The sequence below is a fragment of the Haliotis rufescens genome, unplaced genomic scaffold (assembly GCF_023055435.1).
Source record: "Haliotis rufescens isolate VD_foot unplaced genomic scaffold, xgHalRufe1.0.p SCAF_34, whole genome shotgun sequence".
In the NCBI taxonomy this organism is placed as follows: domain Eukaryota; kingdom Metazoa; phylum Mollusca; class Gastropoda; order Lepetellida; family Haliotidae; genus Haliotis; species Haliotis rufescens.
The window spans coordinates 3349187-3376387 of record NW_025964046.1 but is presented as its reverse complement, the minus strand read 5'-3'; the positions used below and the strand labels follow the sequence as shown (position 1 = coordinate 3376387).

General features: G+C 47.3%; 1 protein-coding gene across 6 annotated transcripts in view; it reads left to right on the top strand.

Moving 5' to 3' along the window:
- LOC124148323 overlaps window positions 1-27201 on the top strand; it is a 30593-nt gene extending 3392 nt beyond the window's left edge. For 3 of the 6 annotated variants that reach the window (XM_048380988.1, XM_048380987.1, XM_048380989.1), the window contains exons 2-9: window positions 10778-11000; window positions 12020-12080; window positions 13930-13975; window positions 15104-15129; window positions 17243-17311; window positions 19486-19618; window positions 22352-22522; window positions 26661-27201. In XM_048380988.1, coding sequence (XP_048236945.1) covers window positions 10786-11000; window positions 12020-12080; window positions 13930-13975; window positions 15104-15129; window positions 17243-17311; window positions 19486-19618; window positions 22352-22522; window positions 26661-27160 — 1221 coding nt within the window. In that variant the 5' untranslated portion in view covers window positions 10778-10785 and the 3' untranslated portion in view covers window positions 27161-27201. The remainder of the gene's footprint in view (window positions 1-10777; window positions 11001-12019; window positions 12081-13929; window positions 13976-15103; window positions 15130-17242; window positions 17312-19485; window positions 19619-22351; window positions 22523-26660) is intronic. The other 3 variants (XM_048380992.1, XM_048380990.1, XM_048380991.1) reach the window with 3 other exon arrangements.

The window sequence follows — 27201 nt, the reverse complement described above, 5'->3', positions numbered from 1 at the left end:
CCAGAGACGACATCTGTGGTCTGGTGGATAGAGCGTCTGCCCAGAGACGACATCTGTGGTCTGGTGGATAGAGCGTCTGCCCAGAGACGACATCTGTGGTCTGGTGGATAGAGCATCTGCCCAGAGACGACATCTGTGGTCTGGTGGATAGAGCGTCTACCCAGAGAGGACATCTGTGGTCTGGTGGATAGAGCGTCTGCCCAGAGACGACATCTGTGGTCTGGTGGATAGAGCGTCTGCCCAGAGACGACATCTGTGGTCTGGTGGATAGAGCGTCTACCCAGAGACGACATCTGTGGTCTGGTGGATAGAGCGTCTGCCCAGAGACGACATCTGTGGTCTGGTGGATAGAGCGTCTGCTCAGAGACGACATCTGTGGTCTGGTGGATAGAGCATCTGCCCAGAGACGACATCTGTGGTCTGGTGGATAGAGCATCTACCCAGAGACGACATCTGTGGTCTGGTGGATAGAGCATCTACCCAGAGACGACATCTGTGGTCTGGTGGATAGAGCGTCTGCCCAGAGACGACATCTGTGGTCTGGTGGATAGAGCATCTGCCCAGAGACGACATCTGTGGTCTGGTGGATAGAGTGTGTACCCAGAGACCGCTTCTGTGGTTTAATGGATAGAGCGTCTGCCCAGAGACGACATCTGTGGTTTAATGGATAGAGCGTCTGCCCAGAGACGACATCTGTGGTCTGGTGGATAGAGCGTCTGCCCAGAGACGACAACTGTGGTCTGGTGGATAAAGTTTGTGCCCAGAGACCGCTTCTGTGGTTTACTGGATAGAGCATCTACCCAGAGACGACATCTGTGGTCTGGTGGATAGAGTTTGTGCCCAGAGACCCCTTCTGTGGTTTACTGGATAGAGCATCTACCCAGAGAAGACATCTGTGGTTTAATGGATAGAGCGTCTGCCCAGAGACGACATCTGTGGTCTGGTGGATAGAGCGTCTGCCAGGAGACCCCTTCTGTGGTTTAATGGATAGAGCGTCTGCCCAGAGACGACATCTGTGGTCTGGTGGATAGAGCGTCTGCCCAGAGACGACATCTGTGGTCTGGTGGATAGAGCGTCTGCCCAGAGACGACATCTGTGGTCTGGTGGATAGAGCGTCTGCCCAGAGACGACATCTGTGGTCTGGTGGATAGAGCGTCTGCCCAGAGACGACATCTGTGGTCTGGTGGATAGAGGGTCTGCCCAGAGACCGCCTCTGTGGTTTAATGGCTAGAGCGTCTGCCCAGAGACGACATCTGTGGTCTGGTGGATAGAGCGTCTGCCCAGAGACGACATCTGTGGTCTGGTGGATAGAGGGTCTGCCCAGAGACCGCCTCTGTGGTTTACTGGATAGAGCGTCTGCCCAGAGACGACATCTGTGGTCTGGTGGATAGAGTGTGTGCCCCGAGACCGCCTCTGTGGTTTAATGGATAGAGCATCTGCCCAGAGACGACATCTGTGGTCTGGTGGATAGAGCGTCTGCCCAGAGACGACATCTGTGGTCTGGTGGATAGAGCGTCTGCCCAGAGACGACATCTGTGGTCTGGTGGATAGAGGGTCTGCCCAGAGACCGCCTCTGTGGTTTACTGGATAGAGCGTCTGCCCAGAGGCGACATCTGTGGTCTGGTGGATAGAGTGTGTGCCCAGAGACTGCCTCTGTGGTCTGGTGGATAGAGTGTGTGCCCAGAGACGACATCTGTGGTCTGGTGGATAGAGCGTCTACCCAGAGACGACATCTGTGGTCTGGTGGATAGAGCGTCTGCCCAGAGACGACATCTGTGGTCTGGTGGATAGAGCGTCTGCCCAGAGACGACATCTGTGGTCTGGTGGATAGAGCATCTGCCCAGAGACGACATCTGTGGTCTGGTGGATAGAGCGTCTACCCAGAGAGGACATCTGTGGTCTGGTGGATAGAGCGTCTGCCCAGAGACGACATCTGTGGTCTGGTGGATAGAGCGTCTGCCCAGAGACGACATCTGTGGTCTGGTGGATAGAGCGTCTACCCAGAGACGACATCTGTGGTCTGGTGGATAGAGCGTCTGCCCAGAGACGACATCTGTGGTCTGGTGGATAGAGCGTCTGCTCAGAGACGACATCTGTGGTCTGGTGGATAGAGCATCTGCCCAGAGACGACATCTGTGGTCTGGTGGATAGAGCATCTACCCAGAGACGACATCTGTGGTCTGGTGGATAGAGCATCTACCCAGAGACGACATCTGTGGTCTGGTGGATAGAGCGTCTGCCCAGAGACGACATCTGTGGTCTGGTGGATAGAGCATCTGCCCAGAGACGACATCTGTGGTCTGGTGGATAGAGTGTGTACCCAGAGACCGCTTCTGTGGTTTAATGGATAGAGCGTCTGCCCAGAGACGACATCTGTGGTTTAATGGATAGAGCGTCTGCCCAGAGACGACATCTGTGGTCTGGTGGATAGAGCGTCTGCCCAGAGACGACAACTGTGGTCTGGTGGATAAAGTTTGTGCCCAGAGACCGCTTCTGTGGTTTACTGGATAGAGCATCTACCCAGAGACGACATCTGTGGTCTGGTGGATAGAGTTTGTGCCCAGAGACCCCTTCTGTGGTTTACTGGATAGAGCATCTACCCAGAGAAGACATCTGTGGTTTAATGGATAGAGCGTCTGCCCAGAGACGACATCTGTGGTCTGGTGGATAGAGCGTCTGCCAGGAGACCCCTTCTGTGGTTTAATGGATAGAGCGTCTGCCCAGAGACGACATCTGTGGTCTGGTGGATAGAGCGTCTGCCCAGAGACGACATCTGTGGTTTAATGGATAGAGCGTCTGCCCAGAGACGACATCTGTGGTCTGGTGGATAGAGTGTGTGCTCAGAGACGACATCTGTGGTTTACTGGATAAAGCATCTCCCCAGAGACGACATCTGTGGTCTGGTGGATAGAGCGTCTGCCCAGAGACGACATCTGTGGTTTAATGGATAAAGCATCTCCCCAGAGACGACATCTGTGGTCTCGTGGATAGAGTGTGTGCTCAGAGACGACATCTGTGGTTTACTGGATAAAGCATCTCCCCAGAGACGACATCTGTGGTCTGGTGGATAGAGTGTGTGCCCAGAGACGACATCTGTGGTCTGGTGGATAGAGCGTCTGCCCAGAGACGACATCTGTGGTCTGGTGGATAGAGCGTCTGCCCAGAGACGACATCTGTGGTCTGGTGGATAGAGCTTCTGCCCAGAGACGACATCTGTGGTCTGGTGGATAGAGGGTCTGCCCAGAGACCGCCTCTGTGGTTTACTGGATAGAGCGTCTGCCCAGAGGCGACATCTGTGGTCTGGTGGATAGAGTGTGTGCCCCGAGACCGCCTCTGTGGTTTAATGGCTAGAGCGTCTGCCCAGAGACGACATCTGTGGTCTGGTGGATAGAGCGTCTGCCCAGAGACGACATCTGTGGTCTGGTGGATAGAGGGTCTGCCCAGAGACCGCCTCTGTGGTTTACTGGATAGAGCATCTGCCCAGAGACGACATCTGTGGTCTGGTGGATAGAGTGTGTGCCCCGAGACCGCCTCTGTGGTTTAATGGATAGAGCGTCTGCCCAGAGACGACATCTGTGGTCTGGTGGATAGAGCGTCTGCCCAGAGACGACATCTGTGGTCTGGTGGATAGAGCGTCTGCCCAGAGACGACATCTGTGGTCTGGTGGATAGAGGGTCTGCCCAGAGACCGCCTCTGTGGTTTACTGGATAGAGCGTCTGCCCAGAGGCGACATCTGTGGTCTGGTGGATAGAGTGTGTGCTCAGAGACGACATCTGTGGTTTACTGGATAAAGCATCTCCCCAGAGACGACATCTGTGGTCTGGTGGATAGAGGGTCTGCCCAGAGACGACATCTGTGGTTTAATGGATAAAGCATCTCCCCAGAGACGACATCTGTGGTCTCGTGGATAGAGTGTGTGCTCAGAGACGACATCTGTGGTTTACTGGATAAAGCATCTCCCCAGAGACGACATCTGTGGTCTGGTGGATAGAGTGTGTGCCCAGAGACGACATCTGTGGTCTGGTGGATAGAGCGTCTGCCCAGAGACGACATCTGTGGTCTGGTGGATAGAGCGTCTGCCCAGAGACGACATCTGTGGTCTGGTGGATAGAGCTTCTGCCCAGAGACGACATCTGTGGTCTGGTGGATAGAGGGTCTGCCCAGAGACCGCCTCTGTGGTTTACTGGATAGAGCGTCTGCCCAGAGACGACATCTGTGGTCTGGTGGATAGAGTGTGTGCCCCGAGACCGCCTCTGTGGTTTAATGGCTAGAGCGTCTGCCCAGAGACGACATCTGTGGTCTGGTGGATAGAGCGTCTGCCCAGAGACGACATCTGTGGTCTGGTGGATAGAGGGTCTGCCCAGAGACCGCCTCTGTGGTTTACTGGATAGAGCATCTGCCCAGAGACGACATCTGTGGTCTGGTGGATAGAGTGTGTGCCCCGAGACCGCCTCTGTGGTTTAATGGATAGAGCGTCTGCCCAGAGACGACATCTGTGGTCTGGTGGATAGAGCGTCTGCCCAGAGACGACATCTGTGGTCTGGTGGATAGAGCGTCTGCCCAGAGACGACATCTGTGGTCTGGTGGATAGAGGGTCTGCCCAGAGACCGCCTCTGTGGTTTACTGGATAGAGCGTCTGCCCAGAGGCGACATCTGTGGTCTGGTGGATAGAGTGTGTGCCCCGAGACTGCCTCTGTGGTCTGGTGGATAGAGTGTGTGCCCAGAGACGACATCTGTGGTCTGGTGGATAGAGCGTCTACCCAGAGACGACATCTGTGGTCTGGTGGATAGAGCGTCTGCCCAGAGATGACATCTGTGGTCTGGTGGATAGAGCGTCTGCCCAGAGACGACATCTGTGGTCTGGTGGATAGAGCATCTGCCCAGAGACGACATCTGTGGTCTGGTGGATAGAGCGTCTACCCAGAGACGACATCTGTGGTCTGGTGGATAGAGCGTCTGCCCAGAGACGACATCTGTGGTCTGGTGGATAGAGCGTCTGCCCAGAGACGACATCTGTGGTCTGGTGGATAGAGCGTCTACCCAGAGACGACATCTGTGGTCTGGTGGATAGAGCGTCTGCCCAGAGACGACATCTGTGGTCTGGTGGATAGAGCGTCTGCCCAGAGACGACATCTGTGGTCTGGTGGATAGAGCATCTGCCCAGAGACAACATCTGTGGTCTGGTGGATAGAGCATCTACCCAGAGACGACATCTGTGGTCTGGTGGATAGAGCATCTACCCAGAGACGACATCTGTGGTCTGGTGGATAGAGCGTCTGCCCAGAGACGACATCTGTGGTCTGGTGGATAGAGTGTGTGCCCAGAGACCGCTTCTGTGGTTTAATGGATAGAGCGTCTGCCCAGAGACGACATCTGTGGTCTGGTGGATAGAGCGTCTGCCCAGAGACGACATCTGTGGTCTGGTGGATAGAGCGTCTGCCCAGAGACGACAACTGTGGTCTGGTGGATAAAGTTTGTGCCCAGAGACCGCTTCTGTGGTTTACTGGATAGAGCATCTACCCAGAGACGACATCTGTGGTCTGGTTGATAGAGTTTGTGCCCAGAGACCCCTTCTGTGGTTTTCTGGATAGAGCATCTACCCAGAGAAGACATCTGTGGTTTAATGGATAGAGCGTCTGCCCAGAGACGACATCTGTGGTCTGGTGGATAGAGGGTCTGCCCAGAGACCGCCTATGTGGTTTACTGGATAGAGCGTCTGCCCTGAGGCGACATCTGTGGTCTGGTGGATAGAGTGTGTGCCCAGAGACCGCCTCTGTGGTCTGGTGGATAGAGTGTGTGCCCAGAGACGACATCTGTGGTCTGGTGGATAGAGCGTCTACCCAGAGACGACATCTGTGGTCTAGTGGATAGAGCGTCTGCCCAGAGACGACATCTGTGGTCTGGTGGATAGAGCGTCTGCCCAGAGACGACCTCTGTGGTCTGGTGGATAGAGCATCTGCCCAGAGACGACATCTGTGGTCTGGTGGATAGAGCGTCTACCCAGAGACGACATCTGTGGTCTGGTGGATAGAGCGTCTGCCCAGAGACGACATCTGTGGTCTGGTGGATAGAGCGTCTGCCCAGAGACGACATCTGTGGTCTGGTGGATAGAGCGTCTACCCAGAGACGACATCTGTGGTCTGGTGGATAGAGCGTCTGCCCAGAGACGACATCTGTGGTCTGGTGGATAGAGCGTCTGCCCAGAGACGACATCTGTGGTCTGGTGGATAGAGCATCTGCCCAGAGACAACATCTGTGGTCTGGTGGATAGAGCATCTACCCAGAGACGACATCTGTGGTCTGGTGGATAGAGCATCTACCCAGAGACGACATCTGTGGTCTGGTGGATAGAGCGTCTGCCCAGAGACGACATCTGTGGTCTGGTGGATAGAGCGTCTGCCCAGAGACGACATCTGTGGTCTGGTGGATAGAGTGTGTGCCCAGAGACCGCTTCTGTGGTTTAATGGATAGAGCGTCTGCCCAGAGACGACATCTGTGGTCTGGTTGATAGAGCGTCTGCCCAGAGACGACATCTGTGGTCTGGTGGATAGAGCGTCTGCCCAGAGACGACAACTGTGGTCTGGTGGATAAAGTTTGTGCCCAGAGACCGCTTCTGTGGTTTACTGGATAGAGCATCTACCCAGAGACGACATCTGTGGTCTGGTGGATAGAGTTTGTGCCCAGAGACCCCTTCTGTGGTTTACTGGATAGAGCATCTACCCAGAGAAGACATCTGTGGTTTAATGGATAGAGCGTCTGCCCAGAGACGACATCTGTGGTCTGGTGGATAGAGCGTCTGCCAGGAGACCCCTTCTGTGGTTTAATGGATAGAGCATCTACCCAGAGACGACATCTGTGGTCTGTTGGATAGAGTGTGTGCCCAGAGACGACATCTGTGGTTTAATGGATAGAGCGTCTGCCCAGAGACGACATCTGTGGTTTAATGGATAGAGCGTCTGCCCAGAGACGACATCTGTGGCCTGGTGGATAGAGTGTGTGCCCAGAGACTGCCTCTGTGGTTTAATGGATAAAGCATCTCCCCAGAGATGACATCTGTGGTCTCGTGGATAGAGTGTGTGCTCAGAGACGACATCTGTGGTTTACTGGATAAAGCATCTCCCCAGAGACGACATCTGTGGTCTGGTGGATAGAGTGTGTGCCCAGAGACGACATCTGTGGTCTGGTGGATAGAGCGTCTGCCCAGAGACGACATCTGTGGTCTGGTGGATAGAGCGTCTGCCCAGAGACGACTTCTGTGGTTTAATGGATAGAGCGTCTGCCCAGAGAAGACATCTGTGGTTTAATGGATAGAGCGTCTGCCCAGAGACGACATCTGTGGTCTGGTGGATAGAGCGTCTGCCCAGAGACGACATCTGTGGTCTGGTGGATAGAGTGTGTGCCCAGAGACGACATCTGTGGTTTAATGGATAGAGCATCTACCCAGAGACGACATCTGTGGTCTGGTGGATAGAGCGTCTGCCCAGAGACGACATCTGTGGTTTAATGGATAGAGCATCTACCCAGAGACGACATCTGTGGTCTGGTGGATAGAGCGTCTGCCCAGAGACGACATCTGTGGTTTAATGGATAGAGCGTCTGCCCAGAGACGACATCTGTGGTCTGGTGGATAGAGCGTCTGCCAGGAGACCCCTTCTGTGGTTTAATGGATAGAGCATCTACCCAGAGACGACATCTGTGGTCTGGTGGATAGAGCGTCTGCCTGGAGACTGCATTTGTGGTCTGGTGGATAGAGTGTCTGCCAGGAATCTCTGTGCTTTAATTGATAGAGCGTCTGAGCAGAGACCGCATTCGTGGTAGTTTGGATAGAGTCTCCCCTCCGTGGATTTATCTAGACTTGCATAGAGGACAGTATTCAACCCAAGGTCTGGAGCAAAAATTCCCAAATTGGAATTATTCATTTCAAAGAGCGTCTGCCTGGAGACTGCCTTCATGGTTTGCAGCGTCTACCTTGTGACCCCCTTTGGATCTAGTCGGTAAAGCATCTGCCTGGAGTCCTCCTCCGTGGTGTAGTGGATAGACTGTCTGCCCTGAGACTGCCTCCTTGGTCATGTGGATAGAGCATCTTCCCAGAGACCACCTCCAAGGACTAGTTGATAGAGTGTCTGCCTAGAGATTGTCTCCATGGACTAAGGGATAAAGCGTCACTCCGGAGACTGCCTCCATGGTCTTGTGGACAGAGTGTCTGGCTAGAGACTGCCTCTCTTGTCTTGTGGAAAGAATGTCTACCTGGACACTGCGTCCGTGGTCTTGTGGACAGACTGTCTGGCTAGAGACTGCCTCTGTTGTCTTGTGGACAGAGTGTCTGGCTAGAGACTGCGTCCGTGCTCTTGTGGACAGAGTGTCTACCTGCTGAGTAAACAATGAAAGTTTTGCATTGAAACTTCAGGCATTTAAAATATATTATGTATGCAGCATTGAATGAATGTCCATATGAAATGTGTGTTATTTTGATGTGCAAGTGGGGAAATTTCCAGTTAAAATAATAAAATGAATTTAAAACTACGCTCCACTTTCCACTCAAGTCTGTGCATTCAAAACTTTCAGACATTTTAGTAGATTTTAATGTTTAAGGCCTAATAGTTGAGTTTAAAAGATAGGTTGAAATTGTACGCAGGGTTCAGATTGGTGGTTAAATCTACAGATTGCAAACCTTTTTCTGGAGAATTTTTGTTGTGTTCATTAACATGTAAACAAAGATTGTGATAACTGCTGGAGATACATACTCAATAGATACAGCAGAATGAGAGCGGGCTTATCAGTAGATAAGTGTGTATGGAGACGGAGCTTATCACGGTCTGGTCTTACTGTATTCCATGGATGTTGCACCTTGATTTGTCCAGCTTACCTGCTTATTGGGCAGAGACAACCAGAGCTCCAGATAATGTTTTCAGCCATTGTGAATTTACTCATAAGTTATCACTCACATTGGGTATTTATAGTTCAACATATTTTTACTCCCTTGGGTCCTCTGTGTTGGGTATTCAATGTACTTTTACTCCCCTGGGTCCACTGTGTTGGGTATTTAATGTACTTTTACTCCCTTGGGTCCACTGTGATGGGTATTCAATGTACTTTTACTCCCTTGGGTCCACTGTGTTGGGTATTCAATGTACTTTTACTCCCCTGGGTCCACTGTGTTGGGTATTCAATGTACTTTTACTCCCTTGGGTCAACTGTGATGGGTATTCAATGTACTTTTACTCCCCTGGGTCGACTCTGTTGTGTATTCAATGTACTTTTACTCCCTTGGGTCCTCTGTGTTGGGTATTCAATGTACTTTTACTCCCCTGGGTCCACTGTGTTGTGTATTCAATGTACTTTTACTCCCTTTGGTCCACTGTGTTGTGTATTCAATGTACTTTTACTCCCCTGGGTCCACTGTGTTGGGTATTCAATGTACTTTTACTCCATTGGGTCCACTGTGTTGTGTATTCAATGTACTTTTACTCCCTTTGGTCCACTGTGTTGTGTATTCAATGTACTTTTACTCCATTGGGTCCACTGTGTTGTGTATTCAATGTACTTTTACTCCCTTTGGTCCACTGTGTTGTGTATTCAATGTACTTTTACTCCCTTGGGTCCACTGTGTTGGGTATTCAACATACTTTTACTCCATTGGGTCCACTGTGTTGGGTATTCAATGTACTTTTACTCCCTTGGGTCCACTGTGTTGGGTATTCAATGTACTTTTACTCCCTTGGGTCCTCTGTGTTGGGTATTCAATGTACTTTTACTCCCCTGGGTCCACTGTGTTGGGTATTCAATGTACTTTTACTCCCCTGGGTCCAGTGTTGTGTATTCAATGTACTTTTACTCCCCTGGGTCCACTGTGTTGTGTATTCAATGTACTTTTACTCCCCTGGGTCCACTGTGTTGTGTATTCAATGTACTTTTAGTCCCCTGGGTCCACTGTGTTGGGTATTCAATGTACTTTTACTGCCCTCGGTCCACCCTGTTGGGTACTCAATGTACATTTACTCCCTTGGGTCCACTGTGTTGGGTATTCAATGTACTTTTACTCCCTTGGGTCCACTGTGTTGGGTATTCAATGTACTTTTACTATCTTGGGTCCACTGTGTTGGGTATTCAATGTACTTTTACTCTCCTGGGTCCACTGTGTTGGGTATTCAACATACTTTTACTCCCTAAGGTCCACTGTGTTGGGTATTCAATGTACTTTTAGTCCCCTGGGTCCACTGTGTTGGGTATTCAATGTACTTTTAGTCCCCTGGGTCCACTGTGTTGGGTATTCAATGTACTTTTACTCTCCTGGGTCCACTGTGTTGGGTATTCAATGTACTTTTACTCCCCTGGGTCCACTGTGTTGGGTATTCAATGTACTTTTACTCCCTTGGGTCCACTGTGTTTTGTATTCAATGTAGTTTTACTCCCTTGGGACCTCTGTGTTGGGTATTCAATGGACCACAGGACCACTTATATTCAAAGTGTATATTTGATTTTTTGTACCATTGGCAGACTGGCCACAAAAATCAGATTAAGTTCTGACCACCCACCCACCCACTCACTCAGTCACTCGTATTCATGTTCCAGATGGGGCAGTCGGGTAGCCTAGTGGTTAAAGCGTTCGCTCGTCACGCCGAACACCCGGGTTCGATTCCCGACATGGGTACAATGTGTGAAGCTCATTTCTGGTGTCCCCCGCCGTGATATTGCTGGAATATTGCTAAAAGCAGCTTAAAATCAAACTCACTCACTCACTCACTCACTCACTCACTCACTCACACTCATGTTCCAGATGTTGAGATGTCTGACTCCTTTGCCGAGCCCACGCTAACGTCGACACCGTTCCCAAAGAAGAGAGCCAGAAAGAGGAAGCATGATGTGACTGGGCCAAGTGAGAGCCTCTCCGTGTCAGATGTGGTGGGGCCACGACTAGCGTCACCCCGGCCCATGTTCATGGTCAAGGCCAAGTGGTCTACATCCGAGAAGAAACAGCTGATCTCAGCACTGAGAGCATGGTAGGCATGGCAGGTTTCAGATGCAGGCTCTAAGATGTAAAGGGGCGGTCGGGTAGCCTAGTGGTTAAAGCGTTCGCTCGTCACGCCGAAGACCCAGGTTCGATTCCCGACATGGGTACAATGTGTGAAGCCCATTTCTGGTGTACCCCGCCGTGATATTGCTGGAATATTGCTAAAAGCGGCATAAAACCATACTCACTCATTCACCCTAAGATGTAAAGCTGTAAGGGGCACGGGTGGCCCAGCCGTCTAAGGCGTCGCGATTCGCTGTGCAGAGTTGTGTCCCTTGGGCACGTCAGAAACCTATGATTGTGGGTTCGAATCATGGTTTGCCCCGATTATGTTTCTAGGTTTGTCAGCACCATACCCGTGCTCGTGGGTTTCACCGAAGTGGTAAATGTCTGAGACCTGTATCACTCCGGGCTTTCCTCCCACATTAAGCTGACGCGCCGCGATATAACTGGAATATTGTTGAAAGCGGCGTTAAACCCAACTCACTCACTCACACTTTGCGTTTTATCGTGTAGCTGTCTTACAAAAGTCCATAAACACAAAAATGTATTGTAGTCAATTCTAATATATAATCACATCAACAATAATTACCGTATTCGACGTAATAAGCGCCCAGGGCGCTCTTAAAATTTTGGTGAGAAAAAAAACAGAGTTGAAAGATCGTAAATTTCGTGTTTTATGCTGACAGCCTGAAATGATACAAAAGAAAAGTCTGTGCGTATTATACACGACATATATAATTTTCTCGAATTTAATTTACCCGTAAATAAGGGTGCATATACAAGAATAAATAAGTCTTGTGTACATTGATCAATCGGAAGGGGTGCCAATTGGGATTGTTCACTAGCTTATATATTAGCAAAATTGACGTGGGTGCTTATTAGAGCGGGGCGCTTATTACGTCGAATACGGTACTTCACAGATTTTTCACCAAAATTGTTTGTTTGGCCAATCAAAAGCCACAGAAGCGCATGCAGTTCATTCACTCCTATTTTGTGAATTTTCAGCCACTCGGAAGAAGAGCTGGAGAAGGTCTACAACATGGTGCCGAGTCGAACTCGTAAGGAGGTGAGGCAGGGGTCGGGGTGAGGCAGGGGTCGGGGTGGGGCAGGGGTCGGGGTGAGGCAGGGGTCGAGTTGGGGCAGGGGTCGGGTTGGCTAGCCCGGTGGTTGAGGGTCTCACTCGCCAGACTGAAGGGCCAGTCTGATTCCCCACATGTGAAGCCCATTTTCTGGGGTCCCTCATTTCGATATTGCTGGAATATTGCTAAAAGCGGCGTAACACCATACTTACTCAGCAAACTGATTGCAGATATAACAGTGTTGTGATTTTTGTTTGTTTGTTTGTTTGTTTGTTTGTTGTTTAACGCCGCACTCAGCAAAATTCAAGCTATATGACGGCGGTCTCTAAATAATCAAGTCTGGACCAGACAATCCAGTGTTTGACAACATGAGCATTGATCCGTGCAATTGGGATACGATGACACGCATCAACCAAGTCAGCGAGCCTGACCACCCGATCCCGTTAGTCACCTCTTACGACAAACATAGTCGCATTTTACAGCAAGCATGGGTTGCTGAAGACCTATTCTATCCCCGCTCTTCACGGGCCTGTGTGTAAATAGATGATTGAACAAATTGTCATGCATTGCAAATTTTTAAGACTGTTAAAAGGAAATGCAGGCTATGAGATAGGGTAAGTAAGAAGCTGAAGGAAATGCATCTTGTTTGACCAAAATGGGGCTTTTATGACTTTTGAATGTGCATGAAGTACACACAATCCAATTCAGTCCCAGGATTATGTCTCTCTGTAGTTTTCTCATATAAGTATAGGGGGCACGATTGGGGCAGTCGTCTAAGGCGCCGCGATTCGCTGTGCAGAGTTGCGTCCCTTGGGCACGCCAGAAACCTATGATTGTGGGTTCGATTCCCGGTTCGCCCCAATTATGTTTCTAGGTTTGTCAGCACCATACCCGTGCTCGTGGGTTTCACCGAAGTGGTAAACGTCTGAGACCTGCATCACTTCGGGCTTTCCTCCTACATTAAGCGGACACGCCGCGATATAACTAGAATACTGTTAAAAGCGGCGTTAAACCCAACTCACTCACTCACTCCAATAAGTTTATGTATTAATTTTGTTAAACTTCAACAATGATTCTCAATAATGAGTTTGACTGCAGTCATATCTTATTATTAATCCCAATTTGTGTAAGGTATTCCTTTAAGATTCAAGTTAATTCATCCCAATGAACATCTTCCCGAGTCAAAGGAGTTAACTGACTGGTATTATGGTGTTACGTTTTGTCTGGACTAACGAGTCTATGCATAGTCCAATCAAAATCGTGCACCAAAATCAAAATCCGGTTTGTAAATTGTCGGGCAGATTTCGGTCGATTGCAGGGTTTGCAAAGCATGTGCACCGCCAATTTGTTGTCAACAGATATTTTCCAAATCCTTTCATGTTTATAACCAAGGTGCTCACTTGATTTGATGCATTTCGCGATGTAAGACCCGTTTTATCACAATATAGATCTTGATTATCGATCAGATCGTCCCGACAGGGCGCCACCATTTTGTGTGAAGCAAACGCAAGTGATACTAGAGATGGAATCTGATTGGTCCATATGAGAGGCTTAGTAGGGACATAACTGGTAATAGCCACTGGTGGCGCTACGATCGAGCCCAGTAATTCCAGCCTAGTTCGGCAAGGGTGGAAACTGGACTTTTAAAGTCAGTTAACTCCCTTGCCATGGGAAGATGCCCAATGAAGTATTTGACTAGAAACACATAAAGTTAGTTTTCAGTGAAGTTGATAATGCTCACTGCAAGCAAACTTCAGGAAAGGCCTATTCAGGAAAGAGTCGGTTACTTGTAAGTTGGACCACGTCCATGTTGTCTAATTATTAGTTTTGTTCCAGGTAGCAGCCGAGGTGCTACGGCTGCGTCACTCAGTGGTCCAACAAGGTAGGCTCCCCACCATCTCACACAGTCGGCATGTGTAAAATGATAATGTAATACCGTATTCGACGTAATAAGCGCCCTGCTCTAATAAGCGCCCACAGCAATATTTGCTAATATATTGGCAAGTGAACAATCTCAATTAGCACCCCTTTCAACTGTACACAAGACTTATATATTCGTGTATAATACACACTCGTATGTTATATGCACCGTTAATTATGGGCAATTAAATCCTGGAAAAATATTTCTGTCGAATATAAACAATTCAGGCTGTCATCATAAACCACGAAATTTACGATCTTTCAACTCAAAATAATATTCTAATAAGAGCCCCCTATTTCTAATTTTGTGAGCGCCCTGGGCGCTAATTACGTCAAATACGGTATGCACATATGGTATGCACATTTATGATGTACTATTTATAGTGCTAGCTCACTGAGATACCATGCTGCAGTTTAACATGAATACCCTACTCAGACACAGTATACTGACTCTGAGCCGACCAGTCCTTGTTTTAGCCCCTTAATGCCGAGCGCCAGACAGGGTAACAACAAGTACCATCTTTTAAAGTCTTTTGTTATGACGCAGTCGGGGATCGAACCCCGGACCTACCGCTCTCCGGTCGGACGCTCTACCACTAGACCACGGAGGCGGTCCTTAAAGCACTGAAGCGGTCAACCAGGGCCCACTTGCACAAAGCGATCTTAGCGCTAACATGATCGTAACTCCCATACTTTAACATCTTAGCGCTAAGATGGCTTTGTGCAAGTGGGCCCCGGAATCCTTTTGCTGTGTGGAAATAATGTTCTAAGTAAGGGAACCAGTGGTCCAGTCATTCAATGCAGAGTTATGTCCCTTAGCCGTGCCAGGACCCTAAGACCATGGGTTCAAATTCCAGATTTGCCCTGATTGTTTCTTGATTTCTAGAGCTTATTTGCAGAAGAGAGTTGCGAACATTGTTTGTGAGAAACCTTTGGAGGGTTTGAATTCCGGATTAGCCCTCATTGTGTTTTTGGTTTGTCATCACCAGACTCTTGCTTTTGGGTCTCGTCGAACACCTTGCATTGAAATTACCGTGAAATACTGAACTACCTCACTGCATGAATTGAAGTGCTGGTTTGTTTGTTCCAGGGCCTGGCTTGCAGACACCTATTGAAGTAAGTACTTTCCTCCATGCAGGATTCGGGGCACGGGTTGCCCAGTCGTCTAAGGCGCCGCGATTTGCTGTGCAGTTGCGTCCCTTGGGCACGCCAGAAACCTATGATTGTGGGTTCGAATCCCGGTTCGCCCCGAAGTGGTAAATGTCTGAGACCTGCATCACCTCGGACTTTCCTCCCACATTAAGCTGACGCGCCGTGATATAACTGGAATACTGTTAAAAGCGGCGTTAAACCCAACTCACTCCCTCACTCCATGCAGGTGATTTCCGACTTGATTCACACAAGTTAACCCAGAAGTTAAGGAACTAAATTGTCAATAATTAAATTTTCGATGTGTTCATTGATATACTGTAAAACAGGAAATTAATGAGAGCAGAATATTAATGTGAAAAATACGAGTGACAGGTCGTATTAATTTTATGCGCATTAATTTTGTACCATCAAAATAAGGAAACAATCAACAAACGAAATAAACCCTTCAGTATTATTTACTAGTATTACATCAAAAACAATGATATCAGATCATTACAAATTGATAGCAGCCACTGACAACAATCAGTCACCAAGGTAATAGATAAATAAATTACTAGACAAAATAACAAAGTCACCTACACAAAGTGAAGTCGAGTAGTGGTCAGTTCACATCCTGTCAAGCAGCCCAGATTGGCGCCAGCCACGAATTATCCCATCAGTGTCCTTTACAAGCAGACCGCCTCCGTGGTCTTGTGGTAGAGCGTCCGCCCGGGCCGCGTCATACAAAAAGACGTTAAAAGATTGTACTTGTTGTTACCCTGTCTGGCGCTCGGCATTAAGGGGCTAAAACAAGGACTGGTCGGCTCGGAGTCAGTATACTGTGTCTGAGTGGGGCATTCATGTTAAAGTGAGCTAGCACTATAAATCGGCATCAGTCCGGACTAGTACAAGCAGCCACACACACACATACACGTGCATGCACGTCGCTATATAAGTGCAATAATCTTGGACGCGACGTTAAACCCAATTTCACCTCACCTTTACAAGCTTGTCAAGAGCAGATACGAGCCAACTCGCATGAATGGGTTTCATGACACTAATCCGCAGTTAGTTTATTTATCTCTGTCTACTCACAGTTCCTGCTCAAAACATCATTTGAAACAAACGAAGCGTTTTCAGGTAAGGCTTTTATTTACCTAGGTTACATTAATTAAAATAACACAGAACATAAATCCAGCGCATAAATTTTTAGGAAAGGGTATAGGCACTCGCATTTTTAAAATGCGCATTGATGTCTAAAATCAAGAGCTCGCATTATTTTCATGTCGCATTAAATTCCTGTTTTACAGTATTACTGCATTAGCTGAATTGGTCACATGTTATTGCATTCATTTCCTTGATTGTTTACAGACCGCTGTCATATAGCTGGAATATTGCTGAGTGCGGCGTTAAACAACAAACCAACATACTAGTTGGAACAAGCCAAAATATTTTTAAAAAACTCCTCCCGCACTATATTTTCGAAACCAATTCTTTTATTTTTTTTAAACCTTATACACCCAGCCTTCAGACACAAGTGATGTGAGTTTGCACATGCTCCGAGTTAACTGAGTTTGTTGTGAAGCATTTGACCGTCTTGTAATTTTTTAATGAATACTTATGGACTGAACAATGAGTGAGCTTATGTCATGGCCTGTTTCGCGTCGTGTCATCAACATCTTCCCAGAAAACACTGGATGAAAGGTTTATTTATCATCCAAAACTGGCTCCCACAGGAGATATCGTTGGATGAGATCAAGCGATATCTACACTGTAGATATCGCTGCAATGAAATTACATCAAAATGCTTTGCAGACCATTGTGACATCACCGGTTACCATGACGTCACAATCAAATGACATCACTAATGGCTCTGCTACTCAAGCTGTTAGCAGTACTTTTTACACTGAAGACACTGTTAATTACTGTCTACAAATTGAAAAAGTTGGAAGAATGATGTTGGATGATAAATAAAATCTCACCCTCGTGTCTTTTGATATCAAATATATCAACACGAGTTGATAAAAGTGAAAAAATTCCAAGGCTTGCCTCGGACACTTGGGTGAGATTCTCTATATACCATTGTTTTGTGTTTCAGACATGGCTGGACTTTGCTATTGAGATGGTGCACTATGAGGAAGAGGACCTCTCTCGGAGCATGGCGCGGGTCAGTACAAGATGTGGAGCATCTCTGTCTTCACTTGACCGCCTCCGTGGTCTAGTGGTAGAGCATCTGCCCGGAGAGCGGAAGGTCCGGGGTTCGATCCCTGGCCGGAGTCTGTATACTGTGTCTGAGTTGGGTATTCATGTTAAACTGCGGCATGGTATCTCAGTGTGCTAGCACTATAAATCGGCATCAGTCCGAACTAGTACAAGCAGCCACACACACACACACACGTGCATGCACGTCGCTATATAAGTGCAATAATCTTGGACGTGACGTTAAACCCAATTTCACCCCACCTCACCTGTCTTCACTTGGTTACTTACAGGGTATTTAATTAGGACAATTGGTGTGCAGGCATTTGAGAATATTCAAGTGATGTTTTGGATCCTTCGAATTCCACACCTCTACATCACTGCCATAATCCTGTATTTTGGTTTCTATCACACTATAAAAATCTTGTCGATTTTCAACAGATTTTCTTGTAGTCCTCTTCACTGTCAGCTGACTTTAAATGCTTGTGTGGATACTATGTTTCCTCCACCACTGTTGTGGGGGCACAGGTGGCCCAGTCGTCTAAGGCGCAGCGATTCGCTGTGCAGAGTTGCGTCCCTTGGGCACACCAGAAACCTATGATTGTGGGTTCGAATCCCGGTTCGCCCCGATTATCTTTCTAGGTTTGTCAGCACCATACCCGTGCTCGTGGGTTTCACCGAAGTGGTAAACGTCTGAGACCTGCATCACTTCGGGCTTTCCTCCCACATTAAGCTGACATGCTGTGATATAACTGGAATACTGTTAAAAGCGGCGTTAAACCCAACTCACTCACTCACTCCACCACTGTTGTGCGCATGTGGCAGGTAGGAAACCCCATGTCTATGCTGTGTGTTCTGGGGAGCCCCTAAATCCTAGACTTTAACACAAGGGTTATATTATTATTACATTGCACATTAATACAACGCAGGTATCCAGGTACTAGCAGGGTTAGAAATTGGCACTAGTCCTGTAGTCCTTGCCAAACTGCCCAATAGTTAAGGTATCATAAGGACAAGTAGATATTTGCCATTTTTAAGGATTTTGCTATATTTTATCATTATAAGGACTAGTGGACCAAAAACTGTAGTTTCTACCGCTGACTACTATCTGCTTAAATGCAGTTATATTTGTTTCCCGACCATTGGATCTGTTTGCATTCCAGTGATCATTCTCAACTCCCTAGGAAGTATACATACAACCTAAGCTGTATACGGGCGCTTGAAGGTTTTTACACCCACCTCACATATCGGGTACCCACTCCCTGCTGGGTGAACACAGGCACATTTGAACTAAGTCACTTGCCCAGGGTGACACCACAAGTTTACACTTGTGTTTCGGGTGTATGTACATGTTCGTGTTTCCACCATCTGGTCATCTACCATCCTTCTTCCCGAGGCAAGAGAGGTAACTGACTATAAAAGTCCAGTTTCCACCCTTGTTGAACTAGGCTGGTATGATGGAGTTACATTTTGGCTGGACTAGCGAGTCCATGCATAGTCCAATCAAAAACGCGCACCGAAATCGAAATCGGTTCGTAAACCGTCGTGCAGATTTCAGTCGATTGCAGGATTTGCAAAGCATGTGCACCACCAACTCGTTGTCAGCAGATATTTTCCAAATCTTTTCATGTTTTTAATCAATGTGCTCGCGTGATTTGATGCATTTCGCGATGTAAGACCCGTTTTATCAAAATATAGATATTGATTTCGATCAGATCGTCCTGACTGGCCGCCACCATTTTGTGTGAAGCAAACGCAGGTGATACGAGAAGTGGAATCTGATTGGTCTATAGGAGCGGCTTAGAAGGGACATAGCTGGTAATAGCCACTGGTGGGGCTACGATCGAGCCCAGTAATCCCAGCCTTGTTCGGCAAGGGTGGAAACTGGACTTTTAAAGTCAGTTAACTCTCTTGCCTCGGGAAGATGTCTACCATCAGATGAGTCAGTGGGTTCTTTTGATGGTGAATATACTGTACACTAGGGGAAGTAAGGACCTGTAAACAAAATTGGTCTCGGTGACTAATGGGATACAATCTCAGCGCCGGGCACCTGGTTCTTTTGACAGCCTGTCCACTCCGCCCCTTATAACAAGGACCCCAGGTGACTTTCTTGTTTAATTGCGAACACTGTAATGTTTTCAGGCCATGTCTATAGTATCCAATTACGAGGGCTTCCCACCACCCGAAGATGCAATGTCCCCCAACTATAAACAACTCTACAAGTACCTCACAGCAGTTCTCAATGGAGATGAGCCCCCCAAGTTGTCTCCCTTAGGTGAGTCCACGCTGCACTGGTTTAGCCTTGGTGTTAGACTCTACAAGTACCTCACAGCAGTTCTCAATGGAGATGAGCCCCCCAAGTTGTCTCCCTTAGGTGAGTCCACGCTGCACTGGTTTAGCCTTGGTGTTAGACTCTACAAGTACCTCACAGCAGTTCTCAATGGAGATGAGCTCCCCAAGTTGTCTCCCTTAGGTGAGTCCACGCTGCACTGGTCTAGCCTTGGTGTTAGACTCTACAAGTACCTCACAGCAGTTCTCAATGGAGATGAGCTCCCCAAGTTGTCTCCCTTAGGTGAGTCCACGCTGCACTGGTCTAGCCTTGGTGTTAGACTCTACAAGTACCTCACAGCAGTTCTCAATGGAGATGAGCTCCCCAAGTTGTCTCCCTTAGGTGAGTCCACGCTGCACTGGTTTAGCCTTGGTGTTAGACTCTACAAGTACCTCACAGCAGTTCTCAATGGAGATGAGCCCCCCAAGTTGTCTCCCTTAGGTGAGTCCACGCTGCACTGGTTTATAAACGCCTTGGTGTTAGACAGGGTCGGAAATTAATTTTTCACTGGTCTACAAAAATGGTCTTCTACAGAGTTGCCGTGTATGTCATGGTAAAAGTGGTACCGGTAGTCCACAAGGAAACGTCCTTCCTGTATTTTAGTTGCCTTTGACTAGTGGACTTGTGCAGTGTTTAAATAACGCCTGCCAGACAGTCTGAGGCGGTCTGTTTTGAATGATTGGATGATTTGAAAAGTTGCACGCCCGACTTTTGTTTTATCCCCTAAATTACGTAAGCATCTAGTTTTCATTAAGTGTGAGAGGTACATGAGTAAAAGTTACTAAGTTGATAATTCATCAGTTTACTGTTATTTTCTGAGAACTAACGTTAAACTAGAATTCTTGTGTTTTTCCTTTTTTCCTTTTGCTACTTTTGTTAGTTAGTCTGGAGCATTCTAGACTGGCAACATTCTAGCTGGTCTGGTAACTTTGCTTTGGGGGGATTTTATTCACTGACTTAAGTCAATTTCAAACTCTGATAGAGTGTATCAGAAAGACCTGGGCCCACTTGCACAAAGCGATCTTAGCGCTACGACTATTGTAAGCCTATGTTAAAGAATGGGAGTTAAGATCATCTTAGCGCTAAGACTGTTGTAAGCCTATGTTAAAGAATGGGAGTTAAGATCATCTTAGCGCTAAGACTGTTGTAAGCCTATGTTAAAGTAGGGGAGTTAAGATCATCTTAGCGCTAAGACTGTTGTAAGCCTATGTTAAAGTAGGGGAGTTAAGATCATCTTAGCGCTAAGACTGTTGTAAGCCTATGTTAAAGAAGGGGAGTTAAGATCATCTTAGCGCTAAGATCGCTTTGTGCAAGTGGGCCCTGGTGTGTTTGTTCCCCATTCAGAAGCATTCCCACTCAAGCAGAGTGGTGATTCAGTCTCTACATCTCCTGGGCTACACAGCTCTCACTAATGGCTGTGATATATTTCAGAATTGGACTTAATTTAATAACGGTATTCTATTTTTCATAAATTCTATCGAATTGAAAAATTATTATTTAAAATGGGAATTTTTACTGTCATTTGCTGCAGACTTGGGGCTGAATATTAGCCCCTGTGCAAGTCTAGTTAAATCCCTGAGACTCTTGTAATGGCCGGTTCCACACTTGTTGCATCCGTGTTACTGGGAGTAACTGAGGTGTCTTGATAGGGGCTTGGGCTGATGATAGTCATAGCGAGGGGTTGTCTCCCTTTGGAAAGCTGATTGTGGTAGATGAGTGATTGTCTCCCTTTGTGAAGTTAGTAATGGCATAGCGGTTACCTCCCTTGGCAAAGTTAATGATAGTGATGGCAGAGTGGTTACCTCCCTTGGCGACGTTAATGATGTTAATGGCAGAGTGGTTCTCTCTCTTGTATGATTCTCAGTACACTACATGGCCTATGTTTCTTATATCATTCATATCAAGGTGTGTAATTGTGTTTAAATATTTATTGGTTAGAAAAGCAACTAGTAGATGCATTCCAAGCCCACAGGTATTACACTAGTGGCCACAAACCTCAAAACACAATCTGATTATATCATGTAACCTTCAATTCAGGACAAGTATGTTTCAATCGTGCTTTCTTGTGTTGACAGAAAGGATTTTTAATTTTTCAACTTCTACACCCCTGATTAATGAGGTACTCCTGTAGTGTATAGCTGAGTGTCACTGATTAATGAGGTTCCGCTGTAGTGTAATGCCGAGTGTCACTGATTAATGAGGTTCTACTGTAGTGTATAGCCGAGTGTCACTGATTAATGAGGTTCTACTGTAGTCTATAGCTGAGTGTCACTGATTAATGAAGTTCCTCTGTAGGGTATAGCCGAGTGTCACTGATTAATGAGGTTCCACTGTAGGGTATAGCCAAGTGTCACTGATTAATGAGGTTCTCCTGTAGTGTATAGCCAAGTGTCACTGATTAATGAGGTTCCGCTGTAGTGTATAGCCGAGTGTCATTGATTAATGAGGTTCCACTGTAGTGTATAGCCGAGTGTCACTGATTAATGAGGTTCTACTGTAGTGTATAGCCGAGCGTCACTGATTAATGAGGTTCTACTGTACTGTATAGCCGAGTGTCACTGATTAATGAGGTTCCACTGTAGTGTATAGCCGAGTGTCACTGATTAATGAGGTTCCACTGTAATGTATAGCTAAGTGTACCTGCTTCATGAGCTCCCTGATGTTGAGTGTCTCGTGTAGATTCTGCCGTGATGCTGGACCTGATGCACAGCCTGACGGACGTGCTGAGTACGACGGACACGAGGCTGCAGAGACAGGTGATGAAGTGGAAGTTCTCAATGTTGAACTGCAAAGTGGACATCAATAACTTGCAGGACTCCGCAGCCAGAACCCGTAGAGCCCTCTCTAATGGTAGGTACACAGCTCTCACAAATGGTAGGTACACAGCCCTCACAAATGGTAGGTACACAGCTCTCACTTATGGTAGGTACACAGCCCTCTCTAATGGTAGGTACACAGCTCTCACAAATGGTAGGTACACAGCCCTCACAAATGGTAGGTACACAGCTCTCACTTATGGTAGGTACACAGCCCTCTCTAATGGTAGGTACACAGCTCTCACAAATGGTAGGTACACAGCTCTCACTAATGGTAGGTACACAGCTCTCACTAATGGTAGGTACACAGCCCTCACTAATGGTAGGTACACAGCTCTCACAAATGGTAGGTACACAGCCCTCACTAATGGTAGGTACACAGCTCTCACAAATGGTAGGTACACAGCCCTCACTAATGGTAGGTACACAGCCCTCACTAATGGTAGGTACACATCTCTCACTAATGGTAGGTACACAGCTCTCACTAATGGTAGGTACACAGCTCTCACTAATGGTAGGTACACAGCCCTCACTAATGGTAGGTACACAGCTCTCACTAATGGTAGGTACACAGCCCTCACTAATGGTAGGTACACAGCTCTCACTAATTGTAGGTACACAGCCCTCACTAATGGTAGGTATACAGTCCTCACTAATGGTAGGTACTCACTAATGGTAGGTACACAGTCCTCACTAATGGTAGGTACACAGCTCTCACTAATGGCAGGTACACAACTCTCACTAATGGTAGGTACACAGCCCTCACTAATGGTAGGTACACAGCTCTCACTAATGGTAGGTACACAGCTCTCACTAATGGTAGGTACACAGCTCTCACTAATGGCAGGTACACAACTCTCACTAATGGTAGGTACACAGCTCTCACTAATGGTAGGTACACAGCTCTCACTAATGGTAGGTACACAGCTCTCACTAATGGCAGGTACACAGCTCTCACTAATGGTAGGTACTCACTAATGGTAGGTATACAGCTCTCACTAATGGTAGGTACACAGCCCTCACTAATGGTAGGTACACAGCTCTCACTAATGGTAGGTACACAGCTCTCACTAATGGTAGGTACACAGCTCTCACTAATGGTAGGTACACAACCCTCACTAATGGTAGGTACACAACCCTCACTAATGGTAGGTACTCAACCCTCACTAATGGTAGGTACACAGCTCTCACTAATGGTAGGTACACAACCCTCACTAATGGTAGGTACACAGCTCTCACTAATGGTAGGTACACAACCCTCACTAATGGTAGGTACATCACTCTCACTAATGGTAGGTACACAGCCCTCACTAATGGTAGGTACACAACCCTCACTAATGGTAGGTACACAGCCCTCACTAATGGTAGGTACACAGCTCTCACTAATGGTAGGTACACAGCCCTCACTAATGGTAGGTACACAGCCCTCACTAATGGTAGGTACACAGCTCTCACTAATGGTAGGTACACAGCTCTCACTAATGGTAGGTACACAACCCTCACTAATGGTAGGTACACAGCCCTCACTAATGGTAGGTACACAGCTCTCACTAATGGTAGGTACACGACCCTCACTAATGGTAGGTACACAGCCCTCACTAATGGTAGGTACACAGCCCTCACTAATGGTAGTTACTCACTAATGGTAGGTACACAGCCCTCACTAATGGTAGGTACACAGCCCTCACTAATGGTAGGTACACAGCTCTCACTAATGGTAGTTACTCAGTAATGGTAGGTACACAGCTCTCACTAATGGTAGTTACTCACTAATGGTAGGTACACAGCCCTCACTAATGGTAGGTACACAGCTCTCACTAATGGTAGTTACTCAGTAATGGTAGGTACACAGCTCTCACTAATGGTAGGTACACAGCTCTCACTAATGGTAGTTACTCAGTAATGGTAGGTTCACAGCTCTCACTAATGGTAGGTACACAGCCCTCACTAATGGTAGGTACACAGCTCTCACTAATGGTAGGTACACAGCTCTCACTAATGGTAGGTACACAGCCCTCACTAATGGTAGGTACACAGCTCTCACTAATGGTAGGTACACAGCTCTCACTAATGGTAGGTACACAGCCCTCACTAATGGTAGGTACACAGCCCTCACTAATGGTAGGTACACAGCCCTCACTAATGGTAGGTACACAGCTCTCACTAATGGTAGGTACACAGCTCTCACTAATGGTAGGTACACAGCTCTCACTAATGGTAAGTTCTATATATCTAAGGGTGGAACAATTTGCTGTGCAGAATTTTGTCCCTTGGGCTTGACAGAAACCTGCTGTAACAGTGGGTTCAATTCCTGTTTCGCCCTGTCTCAAGGTTTGTCTGCACCATACCTGTGCCCGTGGTTAATGTAAAGACTGACATCACTTTCCTTCCACATCAAGCAGACACGCTGTGATTAACTGGAATATTGTTCAAAGCAGTGTTTAACCCATCTCACTCACTCACTCTCAATGCTTGCCGTAAAAGGGGACCGTGCTTGCCGGAAAAAGGCGACTATGCTTGCCATAAAAGGTGACTATGCTTGCCGTAAAAGGCGACTAACGAGATCGGGTGGTCAGACTCGCCGACTTGGTTGATGTATGTCATCGATCCCAATTGCTTGATATATTAATCACTGGATTGTCTGGTCCAGACTCGATTATTTAAAGACCGCTGTCATATAGCTGGAATATTGCTGAGTGAGGCGTTAAACAACCAATCAACCAACCAACCAACCAACCAACCACTCACTCTCAACTTGAAAGAGACCTGAGATCTAATTGCTTCCCATCACTCTATTACTTGTGGTCCAAAATACGACCACCTTAGAAGAAAATATATTGATCTGCCTTGTTATGTACATCCCACTATACAAAGATTTACAACGATCATGTCAACAACTGATAAAGATACTCTTTAATGTTCTATCAATGTTCATTTATCATGCTATGTTAATTAGAAAATGACCTGTTAAACGGATCTGTAACCACTCCCGGGCGGTCGGGTAGCCTAGTAGTTAAAGTGTTCGCTTGTCACGCCTAAGACCCGGGTTCGACTCCCAATTCTGGCGTCCCCCGCCGTGATGTTGCTGGAATATTGCCAAAAGGGGCGTTAAACCTCACTCACTCACTCACTCACTCACTCACTCACTCACTCACTCACTCACTCACTCACTCACTCACTCACTCACTCACTCACTCACTCCCGAAAACTATGGGCAGGAGGACATCCAGTATGGAATAAAACTACACCTACTTGTCGTTTATCGGTGCTAAATTAAATATGGTGTTTAGGCGTGATACCTCAGTTCATTGCATGTCATTCTATGAGTAACATACCAGTGAAGATTCGGGGTAGAATAGGTCATCAGCAACCTATGTTTCCCATAAAAGGCGACTATGCTTGTCATAAGAGGCGCCTCTCAGGATCAGGTGGTCAGGCGCCGACTTGGTTGACGTCATTGTATCCCAGTTGCGTAAATCGATGCTCATGATGTCAATCACTGGATTGTCTGGTCCAGACTCGATTATTTACAGACTGCCGTCATAAAGCTGGAATATTGCTGAGTGCGGCGCTAAACAACAAACAATCAAACAATGGGTCACATTGATCATATCCACCACCCATTCCTTCATCAGAGATTCTACTATTCATACCTTGCTTTGATATAGCTGGAATATTGCTGACTGCACTCTATCAACATTTACCCTCACCGCCTGATTATATCCCTGGTTGTGGGGGCACGGTTGGCCAAGTCGTCTTAGGCGCCGCGTTTCGCTATGCAGAAACCTATGATATGATCCCGGTTCACCCCGATTATGTTTCTAGGTTTGTCAGCACCATACCCGTGCTCGTGGGTTTCACCGAAGTGGTAAATGTCTGAGACCAGCATCACTGCAGGCTTTCCTCCCACATTAAGCTGACACTCCGCGATATAACTGGAATACTGTTAAAAGTGGCGTTAAACCCAACTCACTCTCACTATCCCTGGTTGCAGGGCAATGGTGGTTTATAAGGTCAGTTCTGAAAGAAGAAGATCAGTTTGACCAAAATTGAATTTATGTCTTATTGAATATCAGGCTGGAAAAATAGAATTTAACACTTCCTGCCTTCAATAGATGACATCATTAATGGCTCTGAAAATATAAATTCACGTTCATTATTTTGTGTTTCAGTATTCCCCGATGACTTTAACATCTCTTCTCAGAAGAACGAGTCAGCTTCCACTGTGCCAGGCCCTGTACAACAGAATCTTGCAACAACCGCGATTGGACAAAGGGAGGCAACTCCTGGTCCTAGTGACACAATCAGTGAGCCAAAGAGACAAAGGGAGGCAACTCATGGTCCTAGTGACACAATCAGTGAGCCTCCAAAGAGACAAAGGGAGGCAACTCCTGGTCCTAGTGACACAATCAGTGAGCCAAAGAGACAAAGGGAGGCAACTCCTGGTCCTAGTGACACAATCAGTGAGCCAAAGAGACAAAGGGAGGCAACTCCTGGTCCTAGTGAGGCTGTCAGCGAGCCTCCAAAGAAAGGCCCGGGGAGAGTAAGGAAGGGAGAGCCTCCGCTGGAGAAACCACAACTTTATTCTCTCAATCCATTCTGTGTGCCGGTGGAGGTGCTCAAACTACGGTCAAAGAAAAGGTTACAGAAATCGAGCCATGTGCCTTTGTGAATGCGTTTTTATGTGTAAATAAATCAGTTTTTCCAATTTTA